Source organism: Protomyctophum bolini, assembly GCF_963924005.1.
Source record: "Protomyctophum bolini genome assembly, chromosome: 1".
Classification (NCBI taxonomy): domain Eukaryota; kingdom Metazoa; phylum Chordata; class Actinopteri; order Myctophiformes; family Myctophidae; genus Protomyctophum; species Protomyctophum bolini.
This window is the reverse complement of record NC_137862.1, coordinates 20660119-20678653: the sequence shown is the minus strand read 5'-3', so window position 1 is coordinate 20678653 and position 18535 is coordinate 20660119. Positions and strand designations below refer to the sequence as shown.

General features: G+C 41.5%; 1 protein-coding gene across 1 annotated transcript in view; it reads right to left on the bottom strand.

The window, feature by feature from the left end:
* Positions 1-907: 907 nt before the first annotated feature.
* LOC308315487 (enhancer of mRNA-decapping protein 3-like) overlaps positions 908-18535 on the bottom strand; it is a 39202-nt gene continuing 21574 nt past the window's right edge. The window contains exons 5-7 of the mRNA XM_080763493.1: positions 12262-12415; positions 7930-8147; positions 908-6291 (exon numbers count right to left, since the gene is read on the bottom strand). Coding sequence (XP_080619619.1) covers positions 5954-6291; positions 7930-8147; positions 12262-12415 — 710 coding nt within the window. The 3' untranslated portion in view covers positions 908-5953. The remainder of the gene's footprint in view (positions 6292-7929; positions 8148-12261; positions 12416-18535) is intronic.

The window sequence follows — 18535 nt, the reverse complement described above, 5'->3', positions numbered from 1 at the left end:
TCGATGACATGATTGTGATTCCAGTCATTCTACTTAGCATTATTGTATACCTGCACCTCTGTACCTTTAACAAACTGTTAAAAGTATTCAATCAAATCCAAATTACTGAAATCAGTTTTTGCAACTGAGAACTTAAATCCATGTACTTGTAATCCTGCAGCACCATATGGGAGCATAGGAGACCAAGAGGAGAGAGAGATGGAGTGGACAGACCGAGACCAAGAGGAAAGCGAGGGCGGAAAGGAGACAGACTTCTCCTCAGACTCCTGGTGAAGAGATGGGATGGAGATTTGATCACAAACCCTTTATTTTCTTTCATATCATCCCTATCAGGCAGAAACCATCTACATATTTTAATTCATTGAGTTTTTTCATAAATGAACACCCAACGTGATCATTCTAGTGTCGATCTGAGTACTGCTACTTTTGAATTTGAAAAGTAACAGTTTTGGACATATGAGGTTTCCACCCGGCAGAGACGGCATGTTGTGTTAGGTTTTAGGTAATTGTTACTTGATTAGTATTTGAGGGTGTTTGGATAATTGCTTATTCGTTACTTGATTAGTAATTGAGGGTGTTCAAAAACAAAGTGGAGAGAAGAGGGTATAAGTGTGATCAGGGAGTGTGGGTATGTTGTCGGGTTATGAATCCTGTTGGTTCTGAAGACAAATTGTTTTGATTCTGTTAAGACTCATGTTTTACAACCGTTAGTGGTTGCACAACGGTGGTAAATTTGTTACATTTTCAATAAAGGTTTTATACTGCATGTGATTCTGGGTGGAGGTCTGTTTTGGAATTTAGGACAGTGGTTCTCAAAGTACGGTTCAGGTTTGAGAACCCCTGCAATAGGACATTTTACATTGTATAACCAGTGTGAGAGTAATGACAGAAACGCAAGACATTTTGAAATGCTTTTATTCCCCATACAAACCACAATTTATAGGATTATCCCCTTTAATAACATGTAAACATACGTTCACCACGCTCTTCATCATCGCAAACATTTAAATACTGTAGTATGTGGTTTATATTCTGGTACCATGTGTACACTCCCAGATTTTAACACTGGATTTTACAGTGTATTTAGAGAGTATTTTTGGGGCCTGGGAGAATTGAGTTAACCACTTAAACCGCAGCAACCTTGTCAGGAAGGATTTAGCAAAAGAGGTGTCAAGCTGTGAGCTTGTCAAACTGATATTTTCTGCCACTGCGAAAGCCTTCCCCACAATAACAGAAAAGACACTAGAGTCTAGTATAGAGCCCTGCCCCTGAGGGACTCCGGTCACATCCTGGCAGAACCCAAAACTACTAAGTTTCAGGACCAGAGAAACAAGTTTATTAGCTGGTAGAATTGAAAATTAATTCCTCTCCCATGCACACACATTTGTGTGTTGTTACTGCCGTTGTATCCTATGCTACCGACTCACCTGGCTGTCATTGAGGAGCCCCCACCGGGAGGCATAAATAGCTAAAATAGTCGATAGAAGCTCACATGTCCCGATGCCACGTTTTGTGATTTGTATATATTTACGCCATTCGTTGTGGGGCTTAAGTGGTTAACTATAACACTCTGGCAATGAGTGAGCAGGTAATTATTGCTCAAAGACAGGTCAAATGATCAATGCCAGTACTGGTACTGTATTTAATACACCGTTTTCTTAATACAAATTACTTTGCATAGAAATGTAAACAATGAAAAGAACATGAACATACAGTTGCAGTTCAAAGCGAAATGTATTAACTTAAATTCCCTTTGTACCTTGTGGTATTAAAACATGGTCTTCGTCATACTAGTGTGTGCAGGCTGGCCAGTGGCCAATTTACACACAACATATTTACATTTTAATCTTTACTCCGTTTCAAAATGTTGCTCTTTTTCTTGACATTTGGGCAGGTGTCCAATATGATTGTATGCTTAAGTTGGCAAAATATGGTGGTCCTCAAAAGATAAGCATACAGAGCACAAAGCTCACAATGGTTGGAAAGACATGCTTTTAAAGAGAAAATCATGTCAAATGTGTGTCAGGAACGACGCATCATCACACCTATAACACCTTTCTAGACTTTGAGCCCAACTAAAGCCATTCCAAAAGTTGGAAATTATCAAATGTATTCAAACTTCTGGACTTGTGTGAAACAGGAGACACTGCCACATGGTGGACCATCTCTGTAACTACTACTCCAACAGCAACTTCAAATGCTACAGTGTTTACTAGGGGTGGCAAAAAAGAAATACAGTTTTGAATTCATAATTTCCAAAAATCGATTTCTTTTTTTGTTTGTTATTTTTTTCCCTTCTGGATACAGTTACAGGAGTTTTCACTACATGGTGTTTGTGATATGAAATGTAAGCTTACCCTAATCATCTTGGAGCTCCAGGTATGGAAACTTGGAAAGCCTTTTCCACTTTCTAAATTTCTAGTCAGACAATCAGAGATCTGCTGATAATGTGATATGCCTTTCCAGTCTCCACAGTCCTCGGATGAGCCAGCCAGTCATTTTATGTCTGGTGACCTCTAAATTTAAAGACTGTGTTAAGAGACTTGAGACCGTCTGATTTCGTAGCCTTGGATTACAAGTTGACAGCTAAATTGAATGAGAACAAATGCTGTATCACAAAGCTTTCCACTAAAACGTGTTACTCTAAGATGACATGTCAATAAGGCCCAGCTGTCTAAGGAACTATTTGACCTAGACAAAATGTTGGCTTTGAAAGAGGACTACATTAAGAAAACCAGATGTAGATAACCTTTTTGCCAACAAGTTTGAGGATAGATTGCTTATTCATGCTTTGTCAACATAAGGCACATTCTGTACAACAAAGTAACATGGACCTTCAAAATTCAGCCAGGAAAAAGGTGCGTGAGCGTGCGACACACACACACACACACACACACTATATAAAAAAAGGTTCACATGAAATTAGGGGTGCACGATTATGAACTTGCAGGATTATGACTGATTCCGATATTATACAGAGGACCACAATGGAAACAAGCCTAGGCCCTTCTAAGTTTTGCTGGTGAAAACAGATTAAATAATCTGCATTATTTTTAGACCGATCTGATACCGATATGGCATTTCTATGGCTGATTTGGCCTATTCCAATTATGCTACTGATTATATCGTGCATCCCTACATGAAATGCATAAAAGCATGGAAATGTAAAAGAAAAGGAATAGTATAGATCTATAAACCAACAACGTTGTTCACCTATTCTGGCCACGCGACACCATCATATGACGGAGTATAAAATAGGGCTTAAGTGGTTAATCACAAAATCCAATCACATAGACTGCATGTACATTGAAACAGAATACCATGCTGACTTGGCTCATCATTGGCCATTATAGTGCTCTATTACAAATACTCAATAGAGCCCAGGCAAATGAAAAAATGAATAAGTCAAGTCAGGAAAATGAGATGCAAAATACAATTTTTCTCTATAGCTACCTCGAGATGAAATTAAATGTCTATGGGAGCAAAGTGTGCACAGATTGCAAACATTCGAGTAATGACTTGCTAGTTTGGACACACTTGAGAAAACAGAATGGCCATGCACAAGCCCAACAACAGAATGAGAGCAAGAAATTAGCCACAACCTGGTGACCCCAATTCTGGTCACTGGAGGTTAAAATGGTCCAAAAAAAAAGAAAAGTTCTCAAAAGAGAAATAACAGAATCTACAAACTCACAATGCATCGCCGTGATGCATCGTGATCATGGATTTGACAAGGTGGCTAAATCGCTCATTTGATGGTACAAATTCAGGCAATTGGTCAAAAATGTTTTTCCACTAAGTTTGATTTAAAAATGTTCATTGCTCAACCTGTACAACAGTTTTGTAAGTCAAAAGCTCAATGTAGCTGATGACATCAACAGCAGTCAACAGTAAAAGGCTCTGTAATGGTAACCGCCACCTAGTAAAAGTGTATATTTATAGTACTAAACTAAACAAAGTAACTTTTATACATATTGCATCTTTCAAAATGGTGAATGGCTCATAATGAATCTGTATTTAAGCATATGTAGGTTTTACCCCTGGTTAGGTCAAATCCATGACATACTTCTCCCTCTTAAAAAGAAAATACACAAAAATAAATTAAAAACTCAAAATGAAACTCAGTGGATTTAAAGAAAAAAAATAAAGATTGTCAATTACAAAATGTTTAGCTGCGTTCCTTCCTGCAATCATGTTCGGAATAAAAATGAATTAGCTTTCCAAACCCCTAAATATGTTGTGGTGAAACCACACATGATTACAACTATCAGTAACATTATCTCCTGCATGATTCTTCTGAAACAAACATGGGTTCTTTAAGTGGGGTCCGGGGGGGGGGGGGACGACGACGACCTCCCAGGGGCCAAATAAAACACATTAATTTGGGGCGACCGGCTTGACGTGAAAAGGTTTGAGAAGCACTGTACTGAAACACTTGCATTGGGAAAGACTAGGCTGTTTTGCACAGCTGAATTGTTTGACACTTCAGAGTATCATTATGCTGGAAACAGCTTGCAGACAGTCAGTAGTTGTTGTGTGGTGGTTGTGTTGTGTGTGTGTTTTGTTATAATAAAACCATATTGTTGTTGTCGGTCAGAAACCTCTCAACTCCATATTTTAACGTATTTTTTTAAATTAACGGCGTGCTTGATCACACTACAGCGTCACACAAAATAATTGTGGATCTGCTACTTATGCCGTTTTTTTAAATTACAATCCTGAAAAGTAACAGTTTTGGACATAATGAGATTGGTGATTGTTTGATAGAGTCTGTCAGGTGGCACTTATCTTAAAGAAACGATTGAAACAACTTCTGAATGAATGGATAACATTCACATCATCAGTAAAGCCAATAGCAACAAAGATGATAAATGTGTACAGATCTACAACAACTTTCAACCTGGCGTCCCTAGATAAGGTGAAAATAGTTGAAAAGCTTGTAGATCTGATATTTGCTATATTTTACAATAATTACACATATTTGACAACAGGTCTTAAGCGGAGTGTTGTGCATTGCCCCAAATGGGCTGAAATATAGTTTACCTGAGCTATAACTGCCAGAAACATAATAAAAATATATTTCTGAATTGATATCCATGTTTTTGCTACAATTAATTCTACAATGGGGCGAGGGTTCCAACAAGGTCTGTAAACATTGTGAGAACCACTGGGCCAGGCCACTATGGGGGCAGATGAGTGGCAGATTTGGGACGGCCATAACCCTCAAATAGGATGACGCTTTGAGCCGAGCAATGCTGTGCTTGGTTCATAGGTCAGGCTCAGGCTCCATGCACAATCTAAAGGAGGAAACAGGAAGTGTGTCTCTTGGTCAGAGGTCACAGATATAGAGTCACAGCGGTCAGCATTTATAAGCATTCTTACACACTGTGGGTGAGCGAAAGGGCAACGCAGAGCCCTTATCAAAACACCCCAAAGAACAGGAAGCTTTTCCCTTTCATAAAAACAACAGCTATCGCACGCAACATGTAAAAACTAAAGACCCCCTGGGGGATTTGTAGTTAGAAGAAAAACACATAAGAAAACATACAGCACCAGCACAATGACCTGTTGTGGGATGGTGTCTGCAAAAGCTGCACTGGTTTAGCAGACTGAGCATTTGTACACTCAGAGTTAAATGAACACTCATACTTGTACTGCGTGCCCACTGCCCAGTTGCTGCAATGCCCCCCTCCCAATTTGCCTTTGTCTTGGACCATAATGTTGCTCTTGAACTATAGCACTGCGGTGCCTGGTACACCCCTTGTGGAAACAAACCATTCCCCTCCCATTGTCCCTTTGTGTATCAAAACCCGAGTCTGAACGTGCCTCATAAGCCTGAATTGAACTGCGCTGCACGCTAGTGTCGCACGACGAAAATAGCTGACACTGACGAGTAACATAAGTATAAATCTGGCTACACTGTGGCCTTGCGGAGTTAACCAGCCACCCCCTGCTATGCAGAGTGAAGTGGGATGACAAATTTGCTTGCGAAGGGAGAGTGGTAGTCGATGCCCACTTCCTGGAAAACCAGCTTGGGAATGCCGATGTCACAGAGGTAAACTCTGCCCTCACCCGGGGCCAGAGGCAGGGGCAGGCCCAGGGAGAGTGTCCACTTGGCCTGGATGGCCGGCTGATTCTCTCCGTCCGGAGGAGGGTCGATGCTGAGGACCGGGGCTCGGTTTCTGTTGGCCCACTGGGCAGCGGCCTGGTACCAGCTTTGCTCTCTCAGCAGAGGGTTTTCATGGCAGTCCAGGCAATTGATGACTAGGTCCACAGGACTTGTAGGCAGATCTGGGGGAGAGGACATGAGGAGAGGAACAAGAACACACATTTGATGTTGGCTAAGTTTGTGAATTTATAGTAGCTGTAGACTCTACAGCTACTATAAATGTTTGCGAGTTCCTCTACAGTGTAGAGGAACTCGCAAAACAGACCACTAGGGACAACTAATTTGCAGTGTTTTTTTTTAAAACCTTATGCCAATACCTAACAGGCTAACACCTGTTAGGTACTTATTTAACTTAAAGCTTTCAAAACTAGCCAATTTACAGACTCACGATGGGCCACACAACATGTTGTAAGCTTGTAGATATTTTTTAAATGTTTCCTATAGTGCCCAAAACAGGGGTGTCAGTTTGTGGTAATATCTGCATACATTGCAGATACAGATGTAGTCCAAATAGTCAAATGGGTCAAGATATAAAATCAAGATCAATCTAATTTAATAATTCATCAAAAACGTTCTGCACATGTGTGGCCTGAGGGTCCTATGGAATCCAAATTACTGAAATAAGTCATGGTGAATCCATGGTTTCCAAATGTAGCACCCAGAGCAGTCCCAAGAGAACATGCAGAAAGAACCCATGCAGCCTCAAAGCCAGGACCTTTCCTGCTGTGAAGCAAACTGTGCGAACCATGGACCTGTGATGATATCGATAAGTTCTGATCAACTTGATTTTAAGTTACCCTAAAATCAGTTAAAGCTACATTCGATTTGTTTTTTTTGTTTCATCTCCAGTAGAGGGCAGGGTTGTCTCATTGTGCAACTCTTCCAAGTTCCAACAACTCCACACAGTTGCACTCACACCAAAGACATTTTATAAAGCAGCACATTTCATACCCAGTGACAGTTCAAAATGCTTTACATGAGTAGAAATAACAAATTAAAACATAAAACTTTAAATGGAGAAATAAAACCGCATAGAAAGAGTAAAGGTCAAAGTGGAATTATTAGAACATTTTAATAAAAGTGGATAACAAATGTTTTTAGCCTGGATTTAAAAGTAATCAGAGTTGGAGAAGGTCTCAGATCCTCTGGATAAACGATAACTCAACATGATTTGTTAACTCTGGGAACAGTGTGTAATCAGGTCCCAGATGACCCCACATGTCTACAGGGTCATATTAGAAAAAGCAAGTCAGAGATATATTTTGGCCATTGAGTGATTTAAAGACATCTGCAAATGCCTTCTAAATCAGTAGTTCTCACTTTCAAGATTTTTCAAAAATGTCCAAAGTGGACATGATCTGCTATTTTTGAATAGCCAATGAAAAAATCTAAAATGACAGACTTTCCCAGTTTTAATGAGTTACGGACAAAGCCACAGAAATTTTAGATCAATTCTGCGAATGATGTTGTGTAATGTGTTCATTAAGTTATCGTTATTGTCTCCAGCTGCATTCTACTTCTCTAGAGCAGAGGGTCTCAACTTTTTCATGTAAAGGAGCCCCAGGGACCCCCAGAAGAGAAGATTTGTGTTAGATCTGGCGACTAAAATGTAAATCTGAATCTAAATTGTACAGTACCAGCAATTTAGCTGGAGATAAAGTTAAACACTGAATTAGACCACACACACACACACACACACACACACACACACACACACACACACGTTACTAATCATAGTATGCCTTTTGGTTAAGTGTTACCTTTGACATTGGACACTTGCTTGCCACTGGTCTGGCTGTAGAGGCTGAGCTCGTTGGTGACAGGATCCTGTATCTTGATATAGTTGGGCAGGAACAGAATGACGTCCACCTCTCGATTGGCCAGGTGTCGCCCACAGCTGATGCCCTGGGCTCCCTGGATGTGTGGCCCGCACAGCAGAGCCACCGTGGGCTTCTGGTGCACATTCTTAGGGGTGAGCCTGCGGACAAGTTTGTTTTTCAAGAGACACCTTAGTCACTGTGTGAAATAAACGGGTATCAGTTTACAAATCTTATAATGATAGCTTAGAGCAGGGACAGAGAGCACAATAGGTCGTGGTGGCGAGGGCAGTGAGAAGGACATTCACATTCAAATATCTAGCCGACACTCTTGTCCACAGTGACTTATTGTACATACCGAGTGAATTAATAGGAGAGGGCTCTGCTGATGCAGTGTTTCCCAAACATAGGGTTGCGATCCATTCTGGGCCACGGACCCGTTTTGTTCTCGTTTACTGTTAAATCGCTCTGGATTAAGAGCGTCGGCATAATGGCTATAAATTGTTGTAATGTAAAAGAGGTCACAGTAAAAAATGCATCCCATCAAACATTCAGATCCCATTTTCATCCCAGTGGAGGAGAATGCTTAGGACGTTTACTGTGATTCCCCGCTCTTGAAATATATAATCCTTGGTTTCTGTTGTGTGTAAACAATAATAGTGATTCAAAGTAGTTGTCCTACACACTCCACATCCAGTCGCTGTCATTAGGAAAAAACAAAGCAAAAAAAGATCACGTCTTGCTCGCTTTAATGCATCAGCTCAAGTCTTATTTATGCTACGTACGTTAGGGTGTCTGGTGGCTCTTATGTTGTAAGTTCTACGTTTCTGTGACCATTATCCTTTATTCAGTTTATTGTAACACTTTCCTGATGGGAGTAGTTCATGCATCCATACACAGGTCACTGTTAGCCAACCATTTAGGTTGGCTAAATGGTTTGGCGAGTATGAATATAAATCATGTGAATCATATGCTATAGGCTGTGCACAATGTGCAGTCGCCAGATCTCTACCCAAATGAACACATGAGGTTTTGGACTGCCGTGTTAAGACAGCGTTACCGTCATCAAAACGACGTTTGTTATACAGGTATTTTGTAACAATGGCGTTTCATATCTCCAGTTGGATAAATACCTAAATAAGGACACTTTTGTATTAGAGTGTGTATATGAAATAATCTTAGTTCCACGTCAAGTTTCCTGGGCCTAGAAGTTCCCCACAGCCTCACAGTTGGACTTATTTGCTAGTGACAGAGGTCACCAGTAAAGCTGGAAGTACCACAACATCTGGTTTAAAAATGTCAGGCCAACACCCAAAAAGGTCACTTCCAAGACCGCCAGCAGCCTCCAGGGTTTGTCTGATAGCCAAGTAGACGACCATTTATCTTTTTAACAATCCTCAGTCTAAATGTCTATTAGAGGTTCACAAAGGCCCTGAATTGACAGGATAAATTGACAATCTGATATGGAAACTGTAATTTATCTCACAGACTGCTTAATTCTAGACTGCCCATTACCCATAAATGGAATTAATGACAGTATACAATACATACACCATCCATGGCATGATGTTATTTTGTTTTTGGAGTTCCAAAAATATCTATATTAATGAAATAAAGCCATCTAGGCACCTGGTGAATCATGAATGATCATACAATTCTGTGTTCAAATATATTTGAAAAACACATAAAAAGGGTATAATATAATGCAATTAAATATTCAGGTTTATACAAGATAATAAAATGTTATCTATAGAACTGTCTGGAGTGCTCACAAAAACCAAAGTGGACATGTACATGACCCCAAACTTGTTTGAAAGTGAAATATCCCTTTTAATTAACTCCATGAGTTCACAGCCATTGAGTCTCCAATAGAGCGCCGCAGTCCCCGCCCCCTTTCAGAAAAGCGAGTGGCCCAGGAAGTGGAAGCCCCATGCATTCTCCCATCGGCTCTTTTAATATAATTTATTTAAAGACGGTTACGCCGCGGACAAAGCCAATTCGGATCGTGACGAATCATGACAATGAACACAATATTTTGGGACGATCAAATCATTAGAAAGAAGAAAAGAAAGTCAGGAGACACTATTTGTTTTATTTTTCGTCTTATAAATTATTTGATCGGCCCAAAATATTGTGTTCATTGTCATGATTCGTCACGATCCGAATTGGCTTTGTCCGCGGCGTAACCGTCTTTAAATAAATTATATTAAAAGTGCCGATGGGAGAATGCATGGGGCTTCCACTTCCTGGGCCACTCGCTTTTCTGAAAGGGGGCGGGACTGCGGCGCTCTATAGTGGAGACAGTAATACTACTGGGCTTCGATAGCAGGATCACAGCGGTAACGGAGGACAAAAACAAACCTGTTTGTTATACGACACTAGGTTCTAGAGTGCTTTGATCTCAGAAAACTACACTGCCCAACACTAAAGGTGGATTTAAACAATACTAAAGCCTTCCAGATAAACTCCGATTAGGGTCAGCAGTTTGTGCTCGTCTGCTGAAGACATCTGTACTATCTGTAAAATGCCGGTAACCCAAATTTGTCTCCCAATACAGACACATTGTGTTGTCGATGAATTCCTGTTCTGTTCTTTAACTATATAGAAGTGTCTATTTGTACGTCTCTAAATGTTTTGATGAATTGAACATGGTAGACCCTGTTGTAAACAAGTGTAATGCTTAATTGGGTCGTCCACTCACAGTTAACAGTCTTTGTAAATATTTCAATCAATCAATTGTGACGTTCAGGCCCAGGCGGTGGCGTAACCGTCTGGGCACCAGACTGGTAATCCAGTCGCAGTGTGCCGCGGGTTCGACTCCCGAGCCCGACACAGCCTTTACTGCATGTCTTCCCCCATCTCTCTCCCGTTTCCTGTCAGCCTACTGTCTGTCCCTTCAAAAACCAATAAAAAGGTGTAAGCCGCAAAAGAATATCTTTAAAAAATTGTGACGTTCAGTCTGAAAATGAAACCGCAGAGTAAAAAGTGTCTTCCATTAACACATTCAAGCATGGTAGATTAGTACTAGAGGGATCGATCTCATTTTTATGTTGTTCAATTGAGCAATATTACACTGTAGTCTGCGCTTAATTCAATATAGAAGGAATAAATAAAATACAATTCAAGCACTTGTTCCTGTAATTGCTATACGGATTTAAAAAAAAAAGACTAGACAACTTGCATCAAAACATTTTTCCAGTTGAAAATATGACATGTATGTCGAGTGACAGGCATGAAATTAAGCTTTGGGAAATCTCCTTCAGCCTATGTAAAGTGATGCTTGTTGATTACTTTTTACGTACTGTAGGCTGGTTGGCGAACTTTCCAGCTCAAGCTCTCTGCACACAGTGACCGAACAAAACGGAAGGTGTTACTCTGAGAAAGATTCTACAAATGCCTTTTAAAAATCAGTAGTTCTCGCACTTAAAATTAATTAATTAAAAGTGACACGCTGTGAGATTGTATACGTGTTCTTTTTTAATAGCCAACGTAAAAGTGTCTACAATTAACGGGGAGGAGAAATGTATACTTCACTTTCTGTATGTGAAAATCAAAGTAACACGATTATATAATTGTGAAACATGAAACACTTGATTAATTGCGCAGCCCTAGCTCATATTACACGCAACAAAATGCTTGGGAAATACCGCACAGAAGGACCAATCATCTTACATCCTTGACCTGCCTTCCACAGTTAACTACTGTCAACCTGGCATCCCTATTGTGAGCATGAGGTGAAAACTAATTGCTTTCCTTCTTTTAGAGCAGAGTAGTGGTCATAATGGTAAATGGACAGGACTGTATTTATACAGCGATTCTCTCCACAGCGCTTTACAATGTATTTCATATTCAGCCATTCACACACATTCATAAACCGATGGCAAAGGAAACCATGCAAGGACACTTCTGACTGGTCTGGTTCCCAAATGGAAAAAAACCCTTCAGAAAATGACCCTGATGGCATTCTTGAGGAAAGTTACTTAACGTGTCGTTTGTATATGATACAAGTCACCAATTAGTCAGAAATTGAGTAATTAGTGCAATTTAGCAGCAAGTAGTGCACTTGTTGGCGCCGCGTCCACACAAACGGAAGGTTTTTTCCATGGAGCGGCCGGCGGCAGGGCACATGCAGATCATGATGCCGCTATGGCAGATGCAAGCAGCATATCATTCATTACAGTTTGTGAGTCCGTCAGAAAACATGCTCCGAGCAGCGGGCTCCACCCCCACCCGGCCACCCCTGGCCCGTTACTGGCACACAGCCGTGTCACTCACCTGTTGGGCCCTCCCAGCAGTGTGAGAGCCATTTGACTGGCACACACCCCTGTCATCTCTAGTCTGCGCTCCAACGACAGGCCGTGCCGCTCCGCTGCTGCAAGAACACGCTGGTGGAGCTCATAGGACACACTTGGAACCACCAGCCCCGAGTCTGAGGAGAAAACATGGAGCGAGATTGTGAGAGTGCTGTGGTTTATAAAAGAGTCAATAAAGAAACAAAAAGGTGCACTTCCTCTGGAAAATGACCTTGGTTGAGGCAGTGGTGGGTGCTCAGCTTTGAAAATAACTTGACTCATAAGCCAACTAAACGGAAAATCCAAAATAAAAGATGCAAGACTGACTCGGATGCATTTCTCTTATTTGCGAACGTTGACGCGTTTCAGCAGAGCCTTCTTCAGAGCAGACCTTCGGCCGCACGCCAGAAGGTCCCCCTCGTGCCCAGCACCATGCCAAAGCTTTTTCCTGCAGGAAACACTAGTAGTTAAAGTGCACAACGTGTCACAACAAGCAAGCTTGTAGATCTCCTATATTCAAAAAAAAATGCGTTTTGACATTTACAGCAATAATCATATGCACAGAATAGGGATGCCAGGTAAGGTTAGAAGTGGTTAATGTCCATATTTATAGCCTGGCTCCAGCACTGAATCGCTACCATTAAAAATATCTCAGATTAATGAAGTGAAACTAAATGAAAATTCAGACTGAGTGACAGGCTAACATATTTAACCAATGAAAACAACAAGACTAAATTGAAACTACATTGGATCCTTATTCAAAATATATATATTATTATTATTTTTTTGCTGAAAAGTAACCGTTTTGCATATACAAGGTTTCTACCTGACAGAGACATTATGTTAAAGCATAAAATAATTCCACACACTACCATAGCTTATAAACTTCCAATGTTTAATGCAATGTTTTGGTCATAGAGGAAAATGTTATCATAAAGACTATCTGTTCTCCCTAAAGATGCCATGAAAAGCCTCTTTCAATAGTTTGATATGTTCCAGAAATGAGCTCACGAATAAAATATGTTGGATTTCTAAAAATACAGCTGAATTCAATAAAAAGATCCTCATCAGCAGCAGTATATCTTCATTGGAGCAGAACCTCCTCGGGGGCAAACAAAGTAGGAGTCTAGAGGAGCAGTAGTAAAAATACAGTGCGCAGCTCTGACCTCCAGCATAAGGACAAACACAGGCCTCCAAACGCACGCAAAGAGACTCTCAGGAGACGGTAGTTTATGTATAAGCAACACACATCCTCACGCGAGGAACTAGTTCCCCTGGGAAATGCAGCCCCCCCCCCCCCCGCTCCCAATCCCCCTTCCTCCCTCTTTTTTCTTCAACCTGAGCTCTCTCTCATCACAGAAGATTCTTGTTATTTCTCCTGTATCTGTCCACTGTCACTGTTGTCCAAGGCCAACAAAAGAGATTGGCAGCCTTTACAAAACATGACAAACATGAGACGGACACTGTTAAGCCTCCTACTCCCCGCGGAGCCCGCGTTCACACGCACCATATCATGCCACTGTTCCGGTCAACCCTGTGGATCCAGAGCTCTGGGGCTGAGGGAGTGGTCCCTGCAGGGCCGGGCCCCCCCACGACGCCCAGCGTCTCAAGTCAAAACACTGTTGGCATGACAAATGGGAGATAAACACCTGTGCCTGTATTCTAATGGCTAGGGGTGAGAGGTGTGCGTGCGACCGCGTGTGTGTGTATGTGCTGGCTTAGGCTAAGATGAACTCTATGTGCTCTACAGGACAGGATGGGGAAAACAAACTAACCATGTGATGTATGGTATAGGGATGTACAGGTGTATGCCCACCTGCTGTGTGGGGGTGTATGCCCACCTGCTGTGTGGGGGTGTATGCCCACCTGCTGTGTGGGGGTGTATGGAAAACGGCAGAAAAAATAAGAGATGTGCTTCCGATTTCCGAGAGTACGTACAGAGAGAGGACACACACCATGGGCGTAGTTTGAACTTAAGTTAACCCCCAGGGGGGGAGATACGTCGGGAAGGAATCCCCCGCGCATGCTGATTTTTTTTTTTTACCTTTATTTTATTATTTTTGCGTTTTTTACAATGCCCTAAACCCTAAAAATGAGTTATTTAGGTAGTAGGCCTACAGCAGCACACAATTACGTACACACACAAGCCTGCTCCAGGCTTCCAGCACTAAGATTTCTTCAGACTACTTACTTCAGATGTACAGGTCCATCTCATGAAATTTGAATATTTTGTAAAAGTTAATTTTCTTCCGTAATATAATTCAAAAAGTATTAAAAACATTTGTTTTAATCTTTATTATTATGGCGTACAGCTCATGAAAATCAAAAATCCTATCTCAATGAATTCGAATATTTTACTAAAGCACAAAAAAAATAAACAACTGTCTGTCATGGAAGTAGGCTACAACCTAAAACAGACTTACTCTCCCTCTTCAACATAAGATATATACTTGTAATGATTAGTCAACACTAGTTTTATTTCTTAAGTGAACTTACAGGTTGTGTAGATATATTTGTAGCGCCCTCAGTCCTGAGAGATAATGCTTTGACCGAGTGTCTGTGTAACGCTGTGTGGTCGTCGATCGATCATCTGACAGCCCCGGGCCCCCTGGAGTCACGGGCCGGGTGACTTATTCTGTTATTCAACAGAATAAGTCACTGACAAGGGAAAGTACCATTTTACAGATACTGTAATATTCTCCATTCTATGATGGTTCAATTGGTAAGGCTATAATTTATGGAGCTTTTTGGAACGGTAAGCTCTGCCTTCGGACATTCCATGATGCAATTCCATGTACAATTTTTAATAACACATTAAGTGCGGAAGTAGCTTATATTCTGGAAACTGTTTGTGCATGTCATAAACAGTCTAACCATCATGATTGTGGAGACAATACATGAAACTAATTTAAATGGATAATCAATCGGACTAACTTAACAGGTTAATAAAAAGGTAGGCCTACACATCAAATTCAGAATAAATTTTCGATTATAGTAGGGGTCAGCAATAATAATAATAATAATGTGCAGGCTGCAAATGGCCCCTGGAAGAAATTCTTTTTTTTTGTTGTATGGCTAATGAAAAGCAGGTATGGTGTGTGGGATAAGATGGTGTACAAATGTAGTGTACAATGGAACCAAATGGATCAGGTCCATTTGGTTCCAGTTGACATTGATTGAATAAACAAATAAAAGTTATAAATAAATTGAGGTCCCAGATATAAAAAGGCATTAAATGGGGGTCAGTAGCCTATGCATGTCAAACTGGGCATCCTTCAAATTAAAATGAGAATCACTGCTAGGGCACTGCCATATATTTCAATTTTACACTCTCAAGAGTTAAAGATTTATACGGGTGCATTTGTTTACAAACATAATTTAGCTGGAGACTACCTGGAACCCCCTCAAGGACCACTGGTGGTCCCTGGACCACTGGTTGATAACGACTGTTCTACATCTATCCTAAGCTTAATTAATGAACACTTACAGCACTAGCATTTTTTGAAAAATTAGGATCTAATTCACGCCAGCATTTTTTCCAGTCAAGCTCATATTTTGAAAAGCCACATTTCCAGTCTACTGGAAGTAGTATTAACCTAGGAAGCTGAACGGAGCCTGGACAGGCCTCGTTTACAATATGAATCCAAGCCGGAGCACTGGAGAGTGGAGAGCTCCACATCGTCGGCTCTGTGCCGTCAAAGAATGCCATCTGGGACAAGTAATAGGAGATACAGGCGATTGAAAGAAACGGATAGAATGGATTATTATGGCGAGTTTGGCGACGACGATCTAAGATGGGCGATCCAGTGCTGGTTAGCTAGCTAACCGGCTAACGTAAGCAGCATTATGGCTCGATCGATCGAATGCACTATAAAAGCGCAATTGCCATTAATCAACGGCAATGGCGGCAAGCGTTGTATCAAAAAATAGGCTTCAATTGACCTACATCTACGGCAATGGTGCTGAAAAACATTATGAAAAAATTAAAACACATTACATTCAAAGTAATGTAGAGGGAGCACAAGGAGATCGAGCAGGGAGATCATGGCATCGGGGTAAAAATAGTCTTTAATGTTAATTTAAATTGAGATATTATATAAATTGACGTTAAAAAAAGGCATACAATAAGAAATCACAGCGCTGTAGTCGCATGCCGCCCCCCCCCCAAAACAAGTCCTGGACAGAACTTGGCCCCAGGCAAAACCTAATTGCCTACCCCTGTAGTAGGCTATTGCGCCATCAATAAACGACACAAATGAAGCAAAATGTTGCTTCATGTGCACGAGTGGAGTGTGTCCATGCGTGGCCAGTGAGAACTGCTGCATTCATTAACATGGGAGGGAGTGTGGACTAGCATCTGTGTTCTTATACTCTTGCACGTCTGGCAGGGCATGACCCATCTGATGAAATGCTGGAACCCGTGCTCCTCCTGGCTCAATTGGCTAGACGCCAGTGGTGTGCTCTTGCGCCAAAAACAATCGTCCTGCATCCTGATGAACACATTGTGCGCGTATATGTACGCATACAGCACATGTGCGGATTGTGTGCATGAGCCCGTTCATTAAGGTTCCAGTTTGAGGGTCTGAAAATATGCTCACCCTAATCAATACTTTTGGGTTGTTAAAATGGTGAATGTTCAGATATGCCTCGCGAGATAAGCCTTCCGGTAGCACGACACTTAAATAATCTCATAACCTCAAAATTGCCCAACTTCCATGTGCCTCTGTTCTCCAAAGTTTGGAGTGTGGAGCCCTTAAAGAGCCCGACCTAATCTCCATTTGCCCATGGCGCATTAGAGAGGAGAGACAGAAACAGAGGGGGGGGATCAAAGCCAAGCAGGGGAAACTGCAGGGCTCAGGGTCCCTTTGACAAATAAAGCTACCGAGAGGCACTTAAGTCTTTAATGGTCTCCTACAGATATCTGGCCTGGAAATGAAGTACACAGTGGCCTCAGTGGGGATACACATATTCACACGCATGCATGTGTATACTGTAGATGCAATACACCCCACCCCCCACACACACGTGCACACACACACGCAACTAGCACAGTGATTCATGCAAACAGACAGTGATTGATGTTGTGCCTGAACTGAAATGCTCCTTATCTTTTGGCTGGGTCTAATTCCCCTCCCACCATTATTTTGTTGGCACTGTGCAAAGACAGGTAATATATTACAGTGGGGTGAGAGAAATATGGGACGTGCCGGTCCACATCCAATCACGCAAGGCGATAAGCACTGCAAAGTCAACTGCCCCTTGTCATGCAACCTGCTGCCTACAAGTACCAAGCTGGGGGGAAGTGGGGTGTTGTACAAGTTATGCACTAATTGCTTTTCAACCATCACACCAGGTGCAACGGTTTTAATAACTCACTCACTGAAACGGCAGCTACTGGCCCACTCAAAACCCTTCACTGTTCTGTCACATACACACACGCCACAGTGTTTCTCTCTCACACACACACACGCAACACAACTTGCTCAACTGGGTAGCCAAGAGGAGCGTGCGGCGGCAGTAAAATAAACTGAAGTGGAAGCAATCCCTCAAGCATGACGAGGGGAACCACAGGGCAGAAACCAATACATGCTGGCTGGATGCAGGCCATGTGTGTCTGCAGGGGGTTGGGGGCTGGTAGAGGCTGTGCTGTAGCCCCAAAGGCCCATTCCATCACCTCCAAGCACTCAGTATATGTACACATGAGGCTGCACAATAGGCATTGAACCTGTGTTGTGCAAGACTACCTGCTCACTCCTTTTAGCCGCTGTGGATATAAATACTTGACGATGAATCTACAAATGCCTTCTAAATCAGTAGTCTTCAAACTTTTTTGTACCAAGGACCCCCAAATTGATATAGGCTGACATTTGGTTGCAGACCCCCATTTGAATGTTTTTGTGCAGAAGAGAAAATGTGTTAAACATTTCTAAATTATTCAAATATTTGTAAACACTTTTTTGCCAATAGGCAGATCTGCAGTTCTCTCTTCACAACACAGAGTATAAAATGTGGAAGTACAGTATAAAAAAGTAAAGTTGCTCATAAATGAAGATTTCATGTAGTGAAAATGGTGTGCCACTGGAAGTGATCATGCAAACATACACTTTGTATTCTGTTACACCATAATCACACTTAAAGGAGAATTCCATGCTAGAAGGCTTTCTTACCTTTATTTGTAGTTGTTACGTCCCCACCAAAGAGGTCCAGGTGTTATTTTGTGCAAAAGTGCATTATTGGCTATTTCCCCTACCATAAGC